This window comes from Notolepis coatsorum, assembly GCF_963971535.1.
Source record: "Notolepis coatsorum genome assembly, chromosome: 13".
Taxonomy (NCBI): domain Eukaryota; kingdom Metazoa; phylum Chordata; class Actinopteri; order Aulopiformes; family Paralepididae; genus Notolepis; species Notolepis coatsorum.
Window position 1 is genome coordinate 4,352,476 of NC_140177.1, and position 20,732 is coordinate 4,373,207.

The 20,732-nt window shown below is 43.5% G+C and overlaps 1 protein-coding gene across 2 annotated transcripts in view; it reads left to right on the plus strand.

Moving 5' to 3' along the window:
• The window catches only part of hycc1 (hyccin PI4KA lipid kinase complex subunit 1), a 114,227-nt gene that overhangs the window by 81,114 nt on the left and 12,381 nt on the right, over positions 1-20,732 (plus strand). For both annotated transcript variants that reach the window (XM_084327549.1, XM_084327550.1), the window contains exons 5-8: positions 8,990-9,070; positions 11,763-11,878; positions 16,084-16,179; positions 16,813-16,929. In XM_084327549.1, the coding sequence (XP_084183675.1) occupies positions 8,990-9,070; positions 11,763-11,878; positions 16,084-16,179; positions 16,813-16,929 (410 nt within the window). The remainder of the gene's footprint in view (positions 1-8,989; positions 9,071-11,762; positions 11,879-16,083; positions 16,180-16,812; positions 16,930-20,732) is intronic.

The window sequence follows — 20,732 nt, forward strand, 5'->3', positions numbered from 1 at the left end:
GGTAGGGCTGGGCGATATAACGATAACGATAAATATCGCGATATATTTTAATAATCGATATCGAATATCGAAATAAAAAAAAAATCGAAAAATCGTTTTTTTTTTTTTTTTTTTTTTTTTTTTTTTCCTGCAACAGGGCAGTTTTAAAACCAGAGACAGTGGACAGACTTGTCTTTCTTGCCTGCAACTTAAAGTAATGGCTTTGCTTGTCCAAATGACAATACTGACCAAATTCAGATTTCTTTTTCTCTTGTCCATTTATTTTGTTTGCTTTCTAATTTAAAATACATTTTGAAACCGTCTGTACACAGTAGGCTATGTGTGCTAGCAGAACTAGACTCCAGTCACGAGTCACAGTGCACATGTGCGGTGGTTTGTCCACCAAAAAAGCGCCAAAAGATCGAAAATAAACTAGCAGAGCCAGAACTGTTCAACTCCTCTGGAGCCACAGCCAGCAGAGAAGCCGGTTTACTTTAGCTTTTAAACCAGCTGCAGCCTGAGAACTGGAGTGTGAGGGGATGTAACACTAAAGATGGCGGCAATGACAAAGAATTGCTGCAAAATAAACATACATCTGATGTTAAAAAAAAAAATTATTTTTTTATTTTTTTTATACTTATAACAATTCGATAATTATCGATATCGAGAAATAAAATAAAATTATCATATCGTTATCGCGATATGATTTTTTTCCATATCGCCCAGCCCTAGGGGGGGGCCAGTTTCCTCATTTTACTTTTCCCTCAAGCCAACTGAAGAATCCATTGTGCTCGCCGGCCCGGAAAATGCGTGGATTATGTATTTACAGTACCCAACACTGTAATCAATAAGCATGATCGATATTTGGAATGGCGATCAGGAATTGGAATAATCTTTTTGGATAACATCTGATCTTAGGTAAGGAATTTATTTTACCAGTCTTAGGATAATCAGAGCTATTTTTACAGAGATATAAGCGTTTGCCCTATGCGTGTGTGTGTGTGTGTCTGTGTGTGCGCGATCAGGAAATGAGAGAATCGATATTTCAGCCCGCCTCTAGCGTGCATAAGTACACATATACTATCGATAATCTAGCATTTATTTGAGAACGATTCATAAATAGGCCGAAAAATGACAACGTGTTTGTGTATGCCAGAATATTCCAGTAAATGCCTTTTATCACGGAATCTTTATATTTTCCTTGAAAATGAGGGCTTTTCAAAATGCTATCAAACGGAAATGAACAGATTAAAAATAAAAACAATCCGTTTTGACAATGTTGACTGCAAACAAGTCATTGTTAAACGACGGGCAAATTAGACACATAGCCATAATTTAAGACAGAGATTATGCGTTCACAACGCTATCATTGAAGTGGGTGCTGGCATTTAACCATGCTTTACCATGTTAACCCATTCTCCGCCAATCACGTGTTAAGGCGGGTTTCTCCGCCATGCGTTGTCTGCCAATAACTCCGTAAGGCGTTTTTGAGGTCAATATTTCATATTTTCGTCATGGTATTCATATTTCACCCACGGAGTCTTGGGTGATGCTGTCTGAGCCATCACAACTCTGCAATGCTTCAATACCGCCACCTGGTGGCCGATCGGCGAGTTGCCAAACCGGAAGTGCCCATTGTAGATCGGTCCGTCCCCTATTTTCATCCGGCCACTCGCTTATCGTCCCGGGGCTCAATATACAAACCGGAAATGGATTGCATCGATCAACATCCCATAATTGGGATCTGTTTGCTCCACTCTCATCGCCCAACGCTACGAGTAGACTGGGGTGAGTTTCAGCGTTTTTCTTTACCATTTTCGATACAAACTGCTCTGATCAATATATCACCCATACTACATGAATCATTTAACGTCGGTCATTGAATTATAAACGACCCCCCCCCTCCGTTCACCCGCAGATGATCAGTCATGACGTTTAGGACCATGTACAGTTGAAATTTTTAATATAACGTTGATCGGTATCGAACTGCATTTGATCATCTAATATATGCATTTATGCCTATATCTCACATTCGATGAAATACTGCAGAAAGCGATAAAAACATATTTATACTCTAGATGGTATTTTAGTATGAATGTGTGAATGAAAAAGTAAAACGTTCCTACATCCTGAACGATAGATACTTGATGTTGAATGGGCCATAGTAATGTCAATTTAGCAATACAATTTAAAAAATTATAGCCCTGCAAAGAAGGTGAACATCTCCATAGACTTACAGTGCTGGCAGAGAGGGTACAATGATGGGTACAATGCCCGGCAGAGAATGGGTTAATGGCCGGCACTGAAAGTGTTAAGAACATATGGACTATTCAAAAATAATTTTGGTCAGTCATGCACGGCCCTAGTTCATAGAGGCCTGCTGCTACTGGGCATCATATACAACCTGGTAGGTGTTCAACTTTCAAGTTTTATCTGTGTATAAGTCTCAAGTTTGTTTATTATTTGTCACATATAAAATACATGTACTTTACGGTGAAATGCTTGGTTCTGTATGAGCCCCCTGATAATGTGCTTCATACAGTAAAAGAGGAATATACAATTTAAAGTACAACCTAAGTACAATGAGTAAAAATGAGTACAAATGCAGACAATGAGGTACGGTGCAAATATAAGGTACATTACAGTGAAATGCTTGGTTCTGTATGAGCCTCCCGAGATTGGTCTTTATTCTTTTTACTGTATGAAGCACAAACACTATACCAAATATACAAAACTAAAAGTACAAAATGCAAAAAGATTATAAAGTATGTGCAAGTGAGCATGTGTGTATTAGGGGTGGGGGGCGGGGGGGGTCAATACAGCAATATATCGCAATATTTAGCTGATATTATATTGATACAGTGACACCCAAGTATACATAGATATTTATATATATATATATATATATATATATATATATATATATATATATATATATATATATATATATATATATATATATTATATATATAATTTTTGCTTGACAATCCCATTTTACTGCAATAAAAACTATTGGAGTGAGGTGAACAGACTGAATGTTATCTTATTAGATCAAACGGATGATGGGGCGCCTGAGTGGCGCACCGCATACAGCACTACGGTGCAACACGGCCGACCCGGGTTCCACTCCCGGACCCGGTGATCTTTGCCGAATGTCTTCCCCGGTATATCTCCCATTCCTCCTCTCTCTCTCTCTCTCTCTCTCTCTCTCTACTGGACTGCTCGGTAGCAAAAATCAATAAAAACCTAAAAAGAAAAAAACATGACTAGTCCGAAAGGACATGTAACATAAAAAAATATATAAAACGGATGATGAATATATATTTTGATTGCAAATGTTAACAAAGTTTTCCGTTGGGGACATAATTTGAAAAAGTTGAGTTGGAAAAAGGTAATTAATGGCAATATATCGGCATACCGTGATATTACAATAATATGGTGAGTCTGGTTATAAATGTTATTATGAGCTCATACATGTAGAGAATACAGGAGTGATCAGAGCGGTGGAGGCTTCAGTGACCCTTCATACTCGGGACACTGTGCCTTCTTTACTTATCGTTATCAGGGAAGGACGAGAGATAACCTGTTACCAGCTCAGCAAGAACAACAACTAATGTCTAACGCCGTGTTTGGGGGCCTTTTCCTTCAAGGTAGTGGAGCTCGCTGTCCTTCAATCCAGGATTCACTTGACCTTAGTTCTCCCAGAAAATCTTATTTCAAACCTGTTAAGGAGTGTACATACAGAAATAAGCACAAAGAAAAAGCATATAAAACCACAAGATCATAACAATAAGACAACAAGACCAGGCAAAAAGCAAGGATAACAAATCAATTAAAACACGTACAACTTGATTGACAAAGGTATGATCAATGTTTTAAACTCTGCAACAGAGGAGAGAATCTCGAGCTTTAAGGACTGTTGGAGTTCATTCCATGAGCTAGAGGGGCATCATAGCTAAATGCAGATTTATCCTGTTCCAAGTAAACTCAGGGGACCTTAAGGACCAGCCAGTCACTAGGACATGTTCCATAGGTTCCAAAATCCCATTACAATACTGACGTAGTATAAGGAGGTAGCTTACCAATAAGGGCCTTAATAATGAACAAATACCAGTGTTTGTTGCGCCTCTCCATCAGAGAGGGCCAACCAACCTTCTCATAAAGGACACAGTGATGAGTGTCGTATCTGTCATTAGTGATGAATCTGAGGGCAATGTGATAGTGTGGAGTGAAACGTTAAATCCAACTTGCAGACCAAATGCAATACCAAATCCTGGCACCAAGCATGTAGAATGATTGGCAGTATCAGCATGTATCGACTGAAGGCTTCACGTTTATATCATTGGTGCAGTGGTTCACACTGTTGCAAGAAGGTCCTGGGTTCAAACCCCAGCAGGGGGCCTTTCTGTGTGGAGTTCTCCCTGTGTTTGCGTGGGTTTCCCCCACGGCATAAAGAGACATGCATGCTGCTGTAGTTATATCCTGACGTTGCCCTTGACCAAGGTACTGGTCATTACAACTGGAGTTGGTCCCTTGACCAAGGTACTGGCATTACAACTGGAGTTGGTCCCTTGACCAAGGTACTGACATTACAACTGGAGCTGGTCTCTTGACCAAGGTACTGACATTACAACTGGAGTTGGTCTCTTGACCAAGGTACTGACATTACAACTGGAGTTGGTCTCTTGACCAAGGTACTGGCATTACAACTGGAGTTGGTCTCCTGACCAAGGTACTGGTCATTACAACTGGAGTTGGTCTCCTGACCAAGGTACTGGCATTACAACTGGAGTTGGTCTCTTGACCAAGGTAATGACATTACAACTGGAGTTGGTCTCTTGACCAAGGTACTGACATTACAACTGGAGTTGGTCTCTTGACCAAGGTACTGACATTACAACTGGAGTTGGTCCTTTGACCAAGGTACTGGCATTAGAACTGGAGTTGGTCTCTCTTGACCAAGGTACTGACATTACAACTGGAGTTGGTCCTTTGACCAAGGTACTGGCATTACAACTGGAGTTGGTCTCTTGACCAAGGTACTGACATTACAACTGGAGTTGGTCTCTTGACCAAGGTACTGACATTACAACTGGAGTTGGTCTCTTGACTGAGGTACTGACATTACAACTGGAGTTGGTCCTTTGACCAAGGTACTGACATTACAACTGGAGTTGGTCTCTTGACCAAGGTACTGACATTACAACTGGAGTTGGTCTCTTAACCAAGGTACTGACATTACAACTGGAGTTGGTCCTTTGACCAAGGTACTGACATTACAACTGGAGTTGGTCCTTTGACCAAGGTACTGACATTACAACTGGAGTTGGTCTCTTGACCAAGGTACTGGCATTACAACTGGAGTTGGTCTCTTGACCAAGGTACTGACATTACAACTGGAGTTGGTCCCTTGACCAAGGTACTGACATTACAACTGGAGTTGGTCTCTTGACCAAGGTACTGACATTACAACTGGAGTTGGTCCTTTGACCAAGGTACTGACATTACAACTGGAGTTGGTCTGTTGACCAAGGTAATGACATTACAACTGGAGTTGGTCTCTTGACCAAGGTACTGACATTACAACTGGAGTTGGTCTCTTGACCAAGGTACTGACATTACAACTGGAGTTGGTCTCTTGACCAAGGTACTGGCATTACAACTGGAGTTGCTCTCTTGACCAAGGTACTGACATTACAACTGGAGTTGGTCTCTTGACCAAGGTACTGGCATTAGAACTGGAGTTGGTCTCTTGACCGAGGTACTGACATTACAACTGGAGTTGGTCTCTTGACCAAGGTACTGACATTACAACTGGAGTTGGTCTCTTGACCAAGGTACTGGCATTACAACTGGAGTTGCTCTCTTGACCAAGGTACTGACATTACAACTGGAGTTGGTCTCTTGACCAAGGTACTGGCATTACAACTGGAGTTGCTCTCTTGACCAAGGTACTGACATTACAACTGGAGTTTGTCTCTTGACCAAGGTACTGGCATTACAACTGGAGTTGATCTCTGGGCGCTGCACGCTGTGGGCTGCCCCACTGCTCCTAGAATAGTTACATGTAGGGCGGGTCAAATGCAGAGGACTGATTTCCCCTCAAGCCTGCATAATCACCAGATGAACTATCAAAAGAGAAGTGTGAGTTTTAGCGTGTTCCTCTTCGAGCCACTGAATATTAACTAACACATTTTCCTGTGATGAAACCGATACTGTGACTTGCGTGTGTTGTGTCATTGTGTGTGTGCGGTTCAGCCTGTGTGCAACATCTGAAGAAGTTGTACATGAAACAAATCTCATAGTGCCTCTTTAACACACTGGCCACAACTTGATTATTATTTACTATTAATTATGTCCCCGATGGAAGACTTTGTTACCATCTGCAATAAAATTATATATATTGTACATCATCTGTTTTATCTAATAAGATAAAGTTTTCTGTCTGTTCACCTCATTCCAATAATTGTTATTGTGGTAAAATGGGATTGTTGAGCAACTTTTTTTTAATACATTTATTTATTTAATATCAATACTTGACATCACTGTATCAATATAATATCTACAGGCAAAATGGTGCGATATATTGCTTTTTTTTTATCCACTTTTTCTCCCATCCCAATTTCTTTTCTTATTATCCAATTCTCCCCTCCCCTGTCTTGAACGTTGCTAGACTATGCCTCCCTCTGGTCGGCTGTAGTGAGGAGGATAGAAGCCTCTTTTCACCGCAGCAGCTCGAACTCGCTCACGCTGCCCCCGTCACTTCCTGCTTCCGCCGCACCGGTGTCACCAAACCAACCTGTAGGAGTCGCTGTCCACAACGTCCAATCCCCACCCACCGGCTTTCCCACCCTCCCAACACTTGCCAATTGTGTTAGTATGAACGACCGCCAGCCGGTAGCAACGCCGAGAGCTGGGCTCGAACCCAGCGTCTCCTGCGTTAGTGGCGAGCGCCTTGCCCACTGCGCCAATCAGCCACCCTGTGCGATATATTGCTGTATGTATTTCTTTCCCCCACCTCTAATCTGTATGTATGATTTGGGAAGGTCTAGTGTCTTCAGACCAAAACCAAACCAAACCAAACCATGCACTATGATCTGTTTATTAACACCTTTTTCGATTCATGACGAGTAGCTTTCCCTTTTGTAGTCCCTGTTTTATATTGCAACGGTATTATACAAGTTTAAAAGAAAATTGTAAATATACTAGGGGTGTAACAATACTCACATTTTTTTATTCTATAGGAATTTCTAGTTGAGATCACGATTATATTTTAGTTTCTTTATGCATTTAAAAACGTATTCATATTTTTTTCACTGCATTGTCTCCGCTCTCCGTCTGTCTCTCGTGTTCTATTTGACTCTGTGTGTATAGTGTGGCCTCTCCTCCCACTCTATGCTGACAGGATGCACACAGACTAGTTTAGTTTGTGACTGACTTGACTTTAAAAAAAAATCCACTACGGGTCGAACTCTAGTGTTCACTACGCAGACTTGTGTGTGTTGCTATGAGAACGCTGCCAGTGAGGATATTTTAAAACCATGATGTATCTCTCGCCCTGCAAACCCTCCTCCGAATATTACAGTAGATCAGCTGTCAGTCAGGCTCGCTCCCATGAATCTGCTCCACATTAACACACACGCGCACACACACACACACACACACACACACACACACACACACACACACACACACACACACACACACACACACACACACACACACACACACACACACACACACACACACACACACACACACACAGAGGTGCACTGGGACTGTGGGTAAACACACACACACACAGAGGTGGGACTGTGGACAAACACGCACACATGCACGCACGTAACTCTACACAAATTCTTGCACACACGACACGTCGTACACACACGTGATGGAGAGAGACGTTCAGCTTTAATTTGAAGGTATTTACATCCAAATCGGGGTGAAACGGTGTAGGAATTACAACCATTTTACATGTGCCGCCTCCTCCTCCTTTCTAAGGGACCAAAAGTAATTGTTTTTGGGGGCGACTGTTGTGACTCCTCCGCTGGTCACCTGATGGGGGTGTAAATACCCCCAGGTTAACCCTTTCACTGCCACACGACAGCCGGTTAACCCTGTCACTGTGACAATACAGAAGGTTAGCCCTTTACTATCACACAACCGACGGCGATGCTCCATCGTTAGCATCATTAGCTCCGCAAATGCGGAGCTAATGATGCTAACGATGGAGCATCGCCGTCGGTGGTGTGATAGTAAAGGGCTAACCTTCTGTCGTGTGGCAGTGAAAGGGTTAAAGGTGGAAAGGGCTGCCACTTAAAGCACATCTCGTTGTTTCACGTCAAACCCATTGTGCCGGTGTACAGAGACGGAATGATGACAATAGTGTTTGATGTCCAAATATTTATGGACCTGCCTGTATATACGAGCCGTCACACGTTGTTCTCTATAGTGCTTTAGTTTAGGGACACTCACTTAGACATGCTTTTATTTCTCGCCCACACACACGGAAACAAATGTTTTCTCTCTGTCTCTCTCTCTCTCTCTCTCTCTCTCTCTCTCTCTCCTCTCTCTCCTCTCTCTCTCTCTCTCTCTCTCTCTCTCTCTCTCTCTCTCTCTCTCTCTCTCTCTCTCTCTCTGTGTCACTCTCTCTGTCACTCTCTCTCTCTCTCTCTCTCTGTGTCACTCTCTCTCTGTCACACTCTCCATCTCTCTCTCTGTCACTCTCTCTCTCTCTCTCTCTCTCTCTCTGTCACTCTCTCTCTGTCACACTCTCCCTCTCTCTCTCTGTCACTCTCTCCCTCTCTCTCTGGTCACTCTCTCTCCTCTCTCTCTCCTCTCTCTCTCTCTCTCTCTCTCTCTCCCGTCTCTCTCTCTCTCTCTCTCTCTCTCCCGTCTCTCTCTCTCTCTCTCTTTCTCTCTCTCTCTCTCCGTCTCTCTCTCTCTCTCTCTCTCTCTCTCTCTCTCTCTCTCTCCATCTTCCGTCTGTCTCTTTCTATCTTTGCTGTAGGAAATCGTTGATAAGGACGGACAGAGTAAAATATTATCCTTCACCGTTCCCTCCGTCTCCAAGCCCTCAGTATATCACGAGGTGAGTACTGTGTACCCCCCCCCCCCCCCCCCCCCCCCCGCACACTCACATGTGTGTATCTATACTTGTGAGGACCGTCCGTCTTGTCACGCGTGGTATCGGCCACCATCTACCTGTACGCACCGTCTTCAGTCTCCCAGCGGACGTTCCTGGAGATAAATGACAAGGACCTGCTGGCAGGGAGAGAAGACCCCCACGGTGCTTATATGAAGCTGGAACAAAGTACTGTCTCCTCCCCACAGAGAGCCTGGGGGTCAGAGAGCCTGGGGGTCTTCTTTCTACAGTGAGCAGAGAGCCTGGGGGTCTTCTTTCTACAGTGAGCAGAGAGCCTGGGGGTCTTCTTTCTACAGTGAGCAGGGAGCCTGGGGGTCTTCTTTCTACAGTGAGCAGAGAGCCTGGGGGTCTTCTTTCTACAGTGAGCAGGGAGCCTGGGGGTCTTCTTTCTACAGTGAGCAGAGAGCCTGGTCTTCTTTCTACAGTGAGCAGGGAGCCTGGGGGTCTTCTTTCTACAGTGAGCAGAGAGCCTGGTCTTCTTTCTACAGTGAGCAGAGAGCCTGGTCTTCTTTCTACAGTGAGCAGGGAGCCTGGGGGTCTTCTTTCTACAGTGAGCAGGGAGCCTGGTCTTCTTTCTACAGTGAGCAGAGAGCCTGGTCTTCTTTCTACAGTGAGCAGAGAGCCTGGGGGTCTTCTTTCTACAGTGAGCAGGGAGCCTGGGGGTCTTCTTTCTACAGTGAGCAGGGAGCCTGGTCTTCTTTCTACAGTGAGCAGAGAGCCTGGTCTTCTTTCTACAGTGAGCAGAGAGCCTGGTCTTCTTTCTACAGTGAGCAGAGAGCCTGGTCTTCTTTCTACAGTGAGCAGGGAGCCTGGTCTTCTTTCTACAGTGAGCAGAGAGCCTGGTCTTCTTTCTACAGTGAGCAGAGAGCCTGGTCTTCTTTCTACAGTGAGCAGGGAGCCTGGTCTTCTTTCTACAGTGAGCAGAGAGCCTGGTCTTCTTTCTACAGTGAGCAGAGAGCCTGGTCTTCTTTCTACAGTGAGCAGAGAGCCTGGTCTTCTTTCTACAGTGAGCAGGGAGCCTGGTCTTCTTTCTACAGTGAGCAGAGAGCCTGGTCTTCTTTCTACAGTGAGCAGAGAGCCTGGTCTTCTTTCTACAGTGAGCAGAGAGCCTGGTCTTCTTTCTACAGTGAGCAGGGAGCCTGGTCTTCTTTCTACAGTGAGCAGAGAGCCTGGTCTTCTTTCTACAGTGAGCAGAGAGCCTGGTCTTCTTTCTACAGTGAGCAGGGAGCCTGGTCTTCTCTCTACAGTGAGCAGGGAGCCTGGTCTTCTCTCTACAGTGAGCAGGGAGCCTGGTCTTCTTTCTACAGTGAGCAGAGAGCCTGGTCTTCTTTCTACAGTGAGCAGAGAGCCTGGTCTTCTTTCTACAGTGAGCAGAGAGTCTGGTCTTCTTTCTACAGTGAGCAGAGAGTCTGGTCTTCTTTCTACAGTGAGCAGAGAGCCTGGTCTTCTTTCTACAGTGAGCAGAGAGCCTGGTCTTCTTTCTACAGTGAGCAGAGAGCCTGGTCTTCTTTCTACAGTGAGCAGAGAGCCTGGTCTTCTTTCTACAGTGAGCAGAGAGCCTGGTCTTCTTTCTACAGTGAGCAGAGAGCCTGGTCTTCTTTCTACAGTGAGCAGGGAGCCTGGTCTTCTTTCTACAGTGAGCAGAGAGCCTGGTCTTCTTTCTACAGTGAGCAGGGAGCCTGGTCTTCTTTCTACAGTGAGCAGAGAGCCTGGTCTTCTTTCTACAGTGAGCAGAGAGCCTGGTCTTCTTTCTACAGTGAGCAGGGAGCCTGGTCTTCTTTCCATGGATCCTGGGGTCCGGCAGGTTGGCAGGGAAAAAATACCTGAAGTTTCTGACAAATATTTTCAAGGCTCCAAAGGGGGGAAATGGGGTCATCCGGGCATTTTCTTTCGTTTTTTTGTGATGACCAGTCAAAAGGTCCTCAAAAGAGCGGTGGGCTGTCGACGGTTGGTTCTCGCAAGTATAGTAAACCAACACACCACACACATTTGCATGCTTTTTTAGGGACATTTCATTCACTTACATGCATTCCCTTAAAGTGGGGTCTTAAACTCAATTTACCTGGGGAGAGTCTGGGTGAGGCTGGGCCACATCAAATATTATATATATATGATTTTAATACATTTTTGCTAAATCAACTCTGCCTCTCTTTGTTAACTACAACAAGCAATGCTGTTTGTTATTTAAGATGAGGTCGGACTCGGCACTGACAGATTTGTGTTCATTGTGCTGCTTTTATAATAAAGCCTCAAATGACGGCTTACAATATTTCATGAAAGCAAAGTGTTTTGTTTGTCTAAGATTTAAAAAGGTTTAAACTTTACAGCACTGACCAAGTTGAACAAAGTGCTGTACAAGTGCCAAAAAAAAAAAAAAAATGTAATTATTATTATTTTTTTAAACTTTGATGTCAAGTAGGGGGCCGCAAAATATCATCCAGCGGGCCGCAATTGGCCCGCGGGCCGCGAGTTTGAGACCCTTTGTCCTTGTGGGGTCTGACCAATGTGAGGGCAGAAAAAACACCTTGTTCTCATTGCTTTTGGGGGCACCTGGACAGGAAAACAAGGACACACACACACACACATACACTCAACATGGCATGTCGCCTACTCTTCAATCTCATCTCCCCGCCTCTAGCCTTCAACCATTGGCTCCTTGGCTCTGACGGAAGGGGCCCTGGCCAACCACGGCCTGAGCAGGGTGGTGTACAGCGGGCCGCACCTCCAGCGGGAGACCTTCACGGCTCAGAACAGGTGAGAGGCGCCTCCAGGTTTTAACCCTTTCACTGCCACACTACCAAACGGTTAACCCTTTCACCGCGACAACACAGAAGGTTAACCCTTTCACTGCCACACGACAAAGGGTTAACCCTTTCACTGCCACAACACGTATAGTGAACCCTTTCACTGCCACACTACCAAACGGTTAACCCTTTCACCGCGACAACACAGAAGGTTAACCCTTTCACTGCCACACGACAAAGGGTTAACCCTTTCACTGCGACAACACATAAAGTTAACCCTTTCACTGCCACACGACAAAGGGTTAACCCTTTCACTGCGACAACACATAAAGTTAACCCTTTCACTGCCACACGACAAATGGTTAACCCTTTCACTGCGACAACACATAAAGTTAACCCTTTCACTGCCACACGACAAAGTGTTAACCCTTTCACTGCCACAACTCGTATAGTGAACCCTTTCACTGCCACACTACCAAATGGTTAACCCTTTCACTGCGACAACACATAAAGTTAACCCTTTCACTGCCACACAACAAAGGGTTAGTCTGTAGTGCGATAGTAAAGGGTTAGCCTTCTGTAGTGTGGTAGTGAAAGGGTTAAACTGTGTTTGTGAAACGGTACAGGCCTGTGTCACGTGAGCTTGTAGATTGTGGGAGATTACGTGGCGCCCAGATGGAGACCGTTGCAAAACAGGCTGGTTTTGATGCTCAACACTTCAACCACATGTGCTCATTAAGATGCGGAAATCTGGTGCAATTACTGTATTAAGCTACTTATCTCCCTCTCTTTCTCTCTTTTTTTCTCTCTCTTTCTCTCTCTCTCTCTTGTTCTCTCTTCTCTCTTTCGTTCTCCCTCTTGTTTTCTTTTCTTTTTTTCTTTTTTTTCAATTTTTTTCCCATCCCAATTTCGTATTGCCAATTATCCCCTCCCCTGTCTTGAACGTTGCTAGACTATGCCCCCCAGTCCCACTTGTCGGTTGTAGTGAGGATAGAAGCCTTGTATCACATGTCCCCTCCGGTACACGAGGAGGCAGCCTGTCGCATCTTTTCACCAGACAGCGCGGACTCTCAGTGGCGAGGAGTAACGTGTGGGAGGCTCACGCTGCCCCCGATACTTCCTGTCTCTGCTGTGCAGGCGTCGCCCAACCGACCTGTAGGGGTCGCTGTCCACAACGTCCAATCCCGACCCATCGACTTCCACCCACTGACTCTGCCAAATGAGCCAGTACGACGGCCGGCCCAAGTCGAAGGCAATGCTGAGACTGGGATTCGATACCGGAGTCTCTTGCATTGGTGACGAGCGCAATCTCCGCTACGCCACCCAGCTGCACCCGTTCTCTCTCTCGTTTTCTCTCTTTTTTTCTCTTTCTTTCTCTCCTCGTGTTTATTTTGTAATGATAGCAGAATTTCTTTAAAATTACAATATATAAAACATACCGTCTTTTACAGTAAATCTCTTAAAAACACAACGGTTATTATTATTACATTATTATTATTCCATCATTGAATTTTTGATGATTGTTAGTTTGTTGCAGTGTTAATTTTGGCAGATATTTAAATTTTAGTTTTAGTCTTAGTCATGTGTCAAATGCGCCGTTTTCGTTTTCATCATATTTAGTCACCTTCATTTATTTTTCGTTTAGTCAGTTTTAGTCAACTACAGGTCTGAGCATTTTAGTCTTACTCCGTTTTAGTCTCGATTTTGTCTTTTTTGTTTTCGTCTAGATTTAGTCGCAGAAAACTGATGATTTTTGTCTAGTTTTCGCTAATGAAAAAAAGGCATTTTTATATTGTAAATATTAAATAATGCAATTCTATTTATTAAAGGATAACTCCACTTTTTTTTTAAATTCGCTTATTTAACATCTTCCCTGGAGTTAGACAAGAAGATACATACCTTTTTTGTCTCTGTGCGTGCATTTTAGCTTTGGGAATAGACGCTCCGTTAGCATAGCTTAGCTTCATCACTGGAAGTGGGGGAGGACAGTAGCCTTACAGTGCCTTACAGTGTATTGCAAGGTCTGACATTGACCAAACTTGATATGCATGACCTTGGTGGGCTCTAGGTCAACTCCTGAAAAGGGGGTCAATGTCAGACTTTGCAATCAAAAGTTAGGGGGCTAATAACCCTTGCCATAATTTCAGTGCGCCCCTAACTTTTGATTGCAAGGTCTGACATTGACCCCCTTTTCAGGAGTTGACCTAGAGCCCACCAAGGTCATGCATATCAAGTTTGGTCAATGTCAGACCTTGCAATACACTGTAAGGCACTGTAAGGCTACTGTCCTCCCCCACTTCCAGTGATGAAGCTAAGCTATGCTAACGGAGCGTCTATTCCCAAAGCTAAAATGCACGCACAGAGACAAAAAAGGTATGTATCTTCTTGTCTAACTCCAGGGAAGATGTTAAATAAGCTAATTTAAAAAAAAAGTGGAGTTATCCTTTAAGTATAGTCTAGCCAAAACCCTATCGGCTGATTCACAATAAGTTCAGTAGAAGGCTAGAAGCCCAACCAAACATTCCTTGAAAGGGTCAATAGATTCAGAAATAGTCAGACATGGAATGGAACATATTCTGATTTAAATTGCTTATTCTTTTTTTTTAACCAACAAAGCAACATTAGGATAGTGTAAATACACAGTACACACTGATTGCAATTCTCACTGGGACCTACTGTACAAATTTCACACACGTCACACACACATTCCCTTTTGTCCGTCGAGTACAACCGTAGATCGCTGACGTCACTTTAAACTTAAAACTTAAAATGGCGGCCTCCATCAGAGCATTCGGCTAACAACATTAGCTTAGCGAACCTGCCACTGCACTTCTATGTGCATAAAGTGTGCTAACAAAATATCACATCCCCCAAGACTGGGAGCGTTCTAACTCTACTGAGCATGTACCCAACATTATATGAAAAATAAAAAGGCATTACGATGTTTTAGTGAGCTTCAAGCGCTAAAGGGATTCATTAACAACTTATACTAGTAGGGCCCATCTCACTCTGTGTTAGTACTCGTCTGTGTCTTTTCTTTTCATACCAACATTACCTTTTTAAGTGAACATGGTCTTGTCCTTGTTGTATCCATGTGTAATGTTGATAGTAGTGGGTGTACACAGACGAAGGAGTATAATATAATAATAATAATAATAATGCAGGACCTCTTTAGGGGGTCTTTAATCGGCATGCAACAAACTGGACGTGCAATTGGAGCGGGATATCATACACACACACATGCACACAGTCGCCGATGCGATAGTCTCTGCGCCTAACCCATCCCGTCGTCCTTCCCCCCATGGAGCAGATAGGGCGTCAATGTGAGCCGGGGACCAATCCAAGTGCTCCTATCCGTCTTCGTCAAGGACGCCACAGCGCTAGCAATCTGTTGTTGTGCATGTTTTTCCATTGGGTTTATCTTATCGAGGGGGGGGGGAAACCCTTGCGAGCACGGGGAGAACATGCAAACTCCACACAGAAAGGCCCGGGAGATACCCCACCTGGGTACCTGGCATCATGGAAACCTGGTCCCCAAGCGGGAATCGAACCCTGGACCTTCTTGCTGTGAGGCGACAGTGTGTTAACCACTACACCACCGTGAGCAAGCCTGTGTCTGGGATATAGGTTCCAGGCTATTAGCTCTTCTCGCAGCCTAGCCATCGTCTTTAGCCTCCGTCGTCTTAAATCCTATGTTCTTTTGGTAGAACTGTTCGGCTGCCGCAGGAGTGTTGAGCGAGTAGCAGATTCCGTTCATGGTTATTGGTATAAGCTGTAGTCACAAGAGACCTGGGACGCGGTTTTTAGCCTCGCATAGCTTGGCTTTTAGTGGGCCATAAACGGTGCGGAGCTAAGCTATCGATTAGCTGGAAAAGGAAATGGGGAAATAATAACGTGAATTATTCTAAAAGTTATAATTATTTTGTCTCATCTTGTTTTAGTCAACCTAAATTAAGAGAGAATTCGTCATGGTTTTTATAAAGTACATTTTTGTGTCCTCGGATGTAGTCAATGATCATGCATAAATAATTTGGTCACGTTAGTGTCACATGATCTACAATCTACACGTCTCGTTGTCGTCGGGGGGGGGGGGGGGAAGCTTCGTTGACGACCATATTTAGTCATTCTTTTCGTTGACAAAATTAACACTGGTTTGTTGGTTGAAATCTACATTATATGCGCGAGTTGTTTCTAAAGCGTGTTGCGTCTCCCCAGGTTCGATGTGCTGACCTTCCTGCTGTTGTGTTACAACGCTGCTCTGAGCTACATGACGGCCTCCTCCCTGCAGGCGCTCTGTCAGCTGAGCTCCAGGTAACACACACACACACACACACACACACACACACACACACACACACACACACAGGCACACACACACACACAGGCACGCACGCACACACACACACACACACACACACACACACACACACACACACACACACACACACACAGACACACACAGGCACACACAGACACACACACACACAGGCACACACACACGCACCTAATACCTTAAGACAGTGACTTGTAGGTCACCGAGTCACGACCCTTGGGTGTTTTGAAGGACAGGACTACTGTAAACACACAGACACACACACACACACACACACACACACACACAAAACAAGCATGTACATTGCTTTGCTAGCTTTCCACTCATGTGATCCTCTTGTGGACCTTACGGGAGTGACTCAAGATACTGTTTCTTGGCTAGGGTGTAGAACACGCACACACACACACACACACAGACACACACACACACACAGGTGTGTGTAAGACCAAAGGTGTCCTAATGCGTTTGTATTCCAGAGTACAGTCGCCTGTATTGATATGCAGCCAAGATATGCACCGAATTTCTTTTATTTATTTATTTTTTATTTTTTTATTATTCCATTTCACCAAATCCTCCGTTTGGTTTGTTCTGATTGGACCTTGGTCTCCCAGGGTGTGTATATGCGGTTACCCACGGCAACAGCTGAGGCGCTACAAAGGCATCAGCACGCGGCTGACGGTGACGTCGGAGTTCCTGGTGCAGCTCATCACGGGAATACACTATGCCCTGTGAGTGGACACACACACACACGCGCACGCACACACAGTGACAGTAATCACTTTTAAGAGTGGACAGACACACACACTAGGGGTGTAACGATGCAACCTCACGACGATTACATTTGATTACGATTCTTCAGGCAACGATTCAATGCATCATGAAATCTCTTCATTTGACCACGATTCGATTCGATACATTTTTCTTCGATCAGTTAATTCCCCCAAAATAATTTGAATACACAAATGTGGCTGGGAGAACTGATTCACTCAGCATGAATGGACTATAGGTCAAATATAAAAAAATTCGATTCTAATTGATTCTAACATTTTCAAATCGATGCAGTTGAATTAGGTTCGATGCATTTCGATGCATCGTTACACCCCTAACACACACACGGTTAGGGTAATCACTTTTAAGAGTGGACACACACACACACGGTTAGGGTAATCACTTTTAAGAGTGGACACACACACACACGGTTAGGGTAATCACTTTTAAGAGTGGACACACACACACACGGTTAGGGTAATCACTTTTAAGAGTGGACACACACACACACGGTTAGGGTAATCACTTTTAAGAGTGGACACACACACACACGGTTAGGGTAATCACTTTTAAGAGTGGACAGACACACACACGGTTAGGGTAATCACTTTTAAGAGTGGACACACACACACACACACACGATTAGGGTAATCACTTTTAAGAGTGGACACACACACACACACACGATTAGGGTAATCACTTTTAAGAGTAGACACACATGTGTGTAGAGAAAGCTATTTCCATAATACAGTATGTCCCCTTTAAACAAATACAGAAGCTTTGGTAATATTGGTCCTCCACCATTGACCGACGATCCTGCATACTGTCTTAAGCTTGCAACCAGAGCAGTGGATCTTCCCTAGTTCCCTGTTGCTAAGCAACGGGACATCCTTCCTCGTTCCCTTCCGACGTGACGAGGCGTTCATGTTAACATCATATTACATTATGATGTCACGCATGAATTCATTCCGGCTGGTACTAGACATTCATCTCTGCGTCTTCTACGCGGGCGTGCAATTGGCCTTGTCCGAGGGAAGCAACAGTTTTGCGATTGGAGGATCAAGAAAAGGGGGGCGGGGCTTGAGTCGGGACAATTACTAAAAAGACAAATCCACGATTACAGTGTTGGAGAGTATGTGTCCTGAAGTGCTTGAGTTGGACCGTCTGTGTAGACTTTACATTCCAATGGGTGTAGTGGTTTTTTTTTTTTTTTTATATTTTTGCACAAATCTTTACATTATTTACAGAGTACCTTTTCACAGCATAATATGCAACATCCAAGATTCGCCTTTTTCATTTTTTGTGACAACATACAAAACATGCAAGAGACTCATACAAATACACTAATAACTGACATGGAAATTAAAGAAGCACTTACACAAAAAAAAAACATACTATACATTGTGCATATACATCCCTGATATATATATATATATATACGTCATACGTCACATGTAGACCGATCTACCTGCGAGCAGGTATGTGCTGCATCTTTTCTTTTCTTTTCTCTTTTTTTTTTTATTTTTTTTTACGTTTCAGCTACGCCTGTGTGTGTCTCCTATATACTTGTGTATCCCCCTATGTGTCAGTGAAAGCCTATATCTCAACTATGTGTATATGTAGGTGTATGTATGTCTATTTCCTATATATGAGTATGTGCATGCATGTGTGCCCCTGACGTGTATACCTTATCCTTGTGTATATGAGTGCGTGTAAACCTATTATGTACACATATGAATATGTGTATCCTAGATACTTGTATGTGGCTATATCTGCGCACATGTGGGTGTGATAGAGACAGTGACCGTTCCATAGACACACCATCCGGACATAAAATATATGTACATATATACATAATATATTATAGAGCACAAGTACCATCAGATCAAATCCCCTTTTTCATATTCATCCTTGATAATATTGTAATCCCATTTTACTCATTTGTCCTCAGATCGTTCAGTCAGGTGTAGAAAACTGTCCCATATCTCAGCGAAAATATCCTCTCTCCCTGCGACTCTATATGTCACCCTTTCATATGATGCTGTCCGAAACATTAGTTCCATCCATTCTTTAAAAGTAATATCAACAGGTGATTTCCAATGTCGTAATGCAATTCTACATCCTGATATCATGGCCATTCTATACCACATTCCCCGGTATTTAGGCAGTTTAATCCCTTTCGGTACTATACCCAAAACACATGCCATTGGGGCGTTATTTATCTTCACATTCAGGACCTTACTTAGGAATATCACAATTTGATCCCACATTTTCCGGACCTTCTCACATTCATACAACATGTGCAGTAAAGTGCCTGTCTCCTTCTCACATCTCCAGCAGATGTCACTGTCCCTTAATTTCAGTCTGGCCAGTTTACTAGGCGTCCAATAGCTTCTGTTCAGTACTTTGTAAAAAATAAGTTGTGATTGCGCCTCCCTAGAGAATTTACTCCATTTGGATACCAGTTTCTCCCACATTTCCTCAGTAATCTCCTCATGTACATCGTTCTCCCAGCTCAATCTCAAACCCGCCAATTTGGGTGCATTGTATTCTCTTATAACATCATAAAATCTTGACGCACGCCTTTCCTGCGCCATCCTTTATAGAATATTTCTTGAATTGCAGTAATTGGGCCGCACTTTGGTCCTCCTATTGATGACGATATACAATGTCTAATCTGTAGGAATTTATAAAAGTTTTTATTATCTATATCAAAATCCTCCTTAATATCCTCAAAAGGCAAAACCCCATCCTCCCCGGCTATATCACCTAGTACATGTATCCCCCTTTTAACCCAATCGTCCCATATGACTGATTTCTTCCCAATCTTTAGTTTCTTATTATACCATATAGAGGCTCTCGTAGTTAAGTATGGGCTATCACCAGTCATTTTGTGCGATTGATTCCAAGTTTCCCTGATAAATGCCATCAAAGGGTTTTTAAGAGGTATAGGTCTGTCTGATTGTGTCAGGAAGGATTCCAGAGATGAGGGAGGGTGTAGTGGTTTTAAACTGTGTGGGTATCAAACAGGAAGACTGTCAGGTTTTAAACTGTGTGGGTATCAAACAGGAAGAAAGACTGTCAGGTTTTAAACTGTGTGGGTATCAAACAGGAAGAAAGACTGTCAGGTTTTAAACTGTGTGGGTATCAAACAGGAAGAAAGACTGTCAGGTTTTAAACTGTGTGGGTATCAAACAGGAGGAAAGACTGTCAGGTTTTAAACTGTGTGGGTATCAAACAGGAAGAAAGACTGTCAGGTTTTAAACTGTGTGGGTATCAAACAGGAAGAAAGACTGTCAGGTTTTAAACTGTGTGGGTATCAAACAGGAGGAAAGACTGTCAGGTTTTAAACTGTGTGGGTATCAAACAGGAAGAAAGACTGTCAGGTTTTAAACTGTGTGGGTATCAAACAGGAAGAAAGACTGTCAGGTTTTAAACTGTGTGGGTATCAAACAGGAAGAAAGACTGTCAGGTTTTAAACTGTGTGGGTATCAAACAGGAAGAAAGACTGTCAGGTTTTAAACTGTGTGGGTATCAAACAGGAGGAAAGACTGTCAGGTTTTAAACTGTGTGGGTATCAAACAGGAGGAAAGACTGTCAGGTTTTAAACTGTTTAAACAGTAATTCAGAACTGCACTATTGCACTCGTGTCTACTCTATATTGCTCTTTTATTACTATTTTAAAATGGTCTATTATGTGTGATGATCAAACCATGAACAAAGAGGCCTATTGGGATGTTGGATCCTAATGTGAAAAACTGTG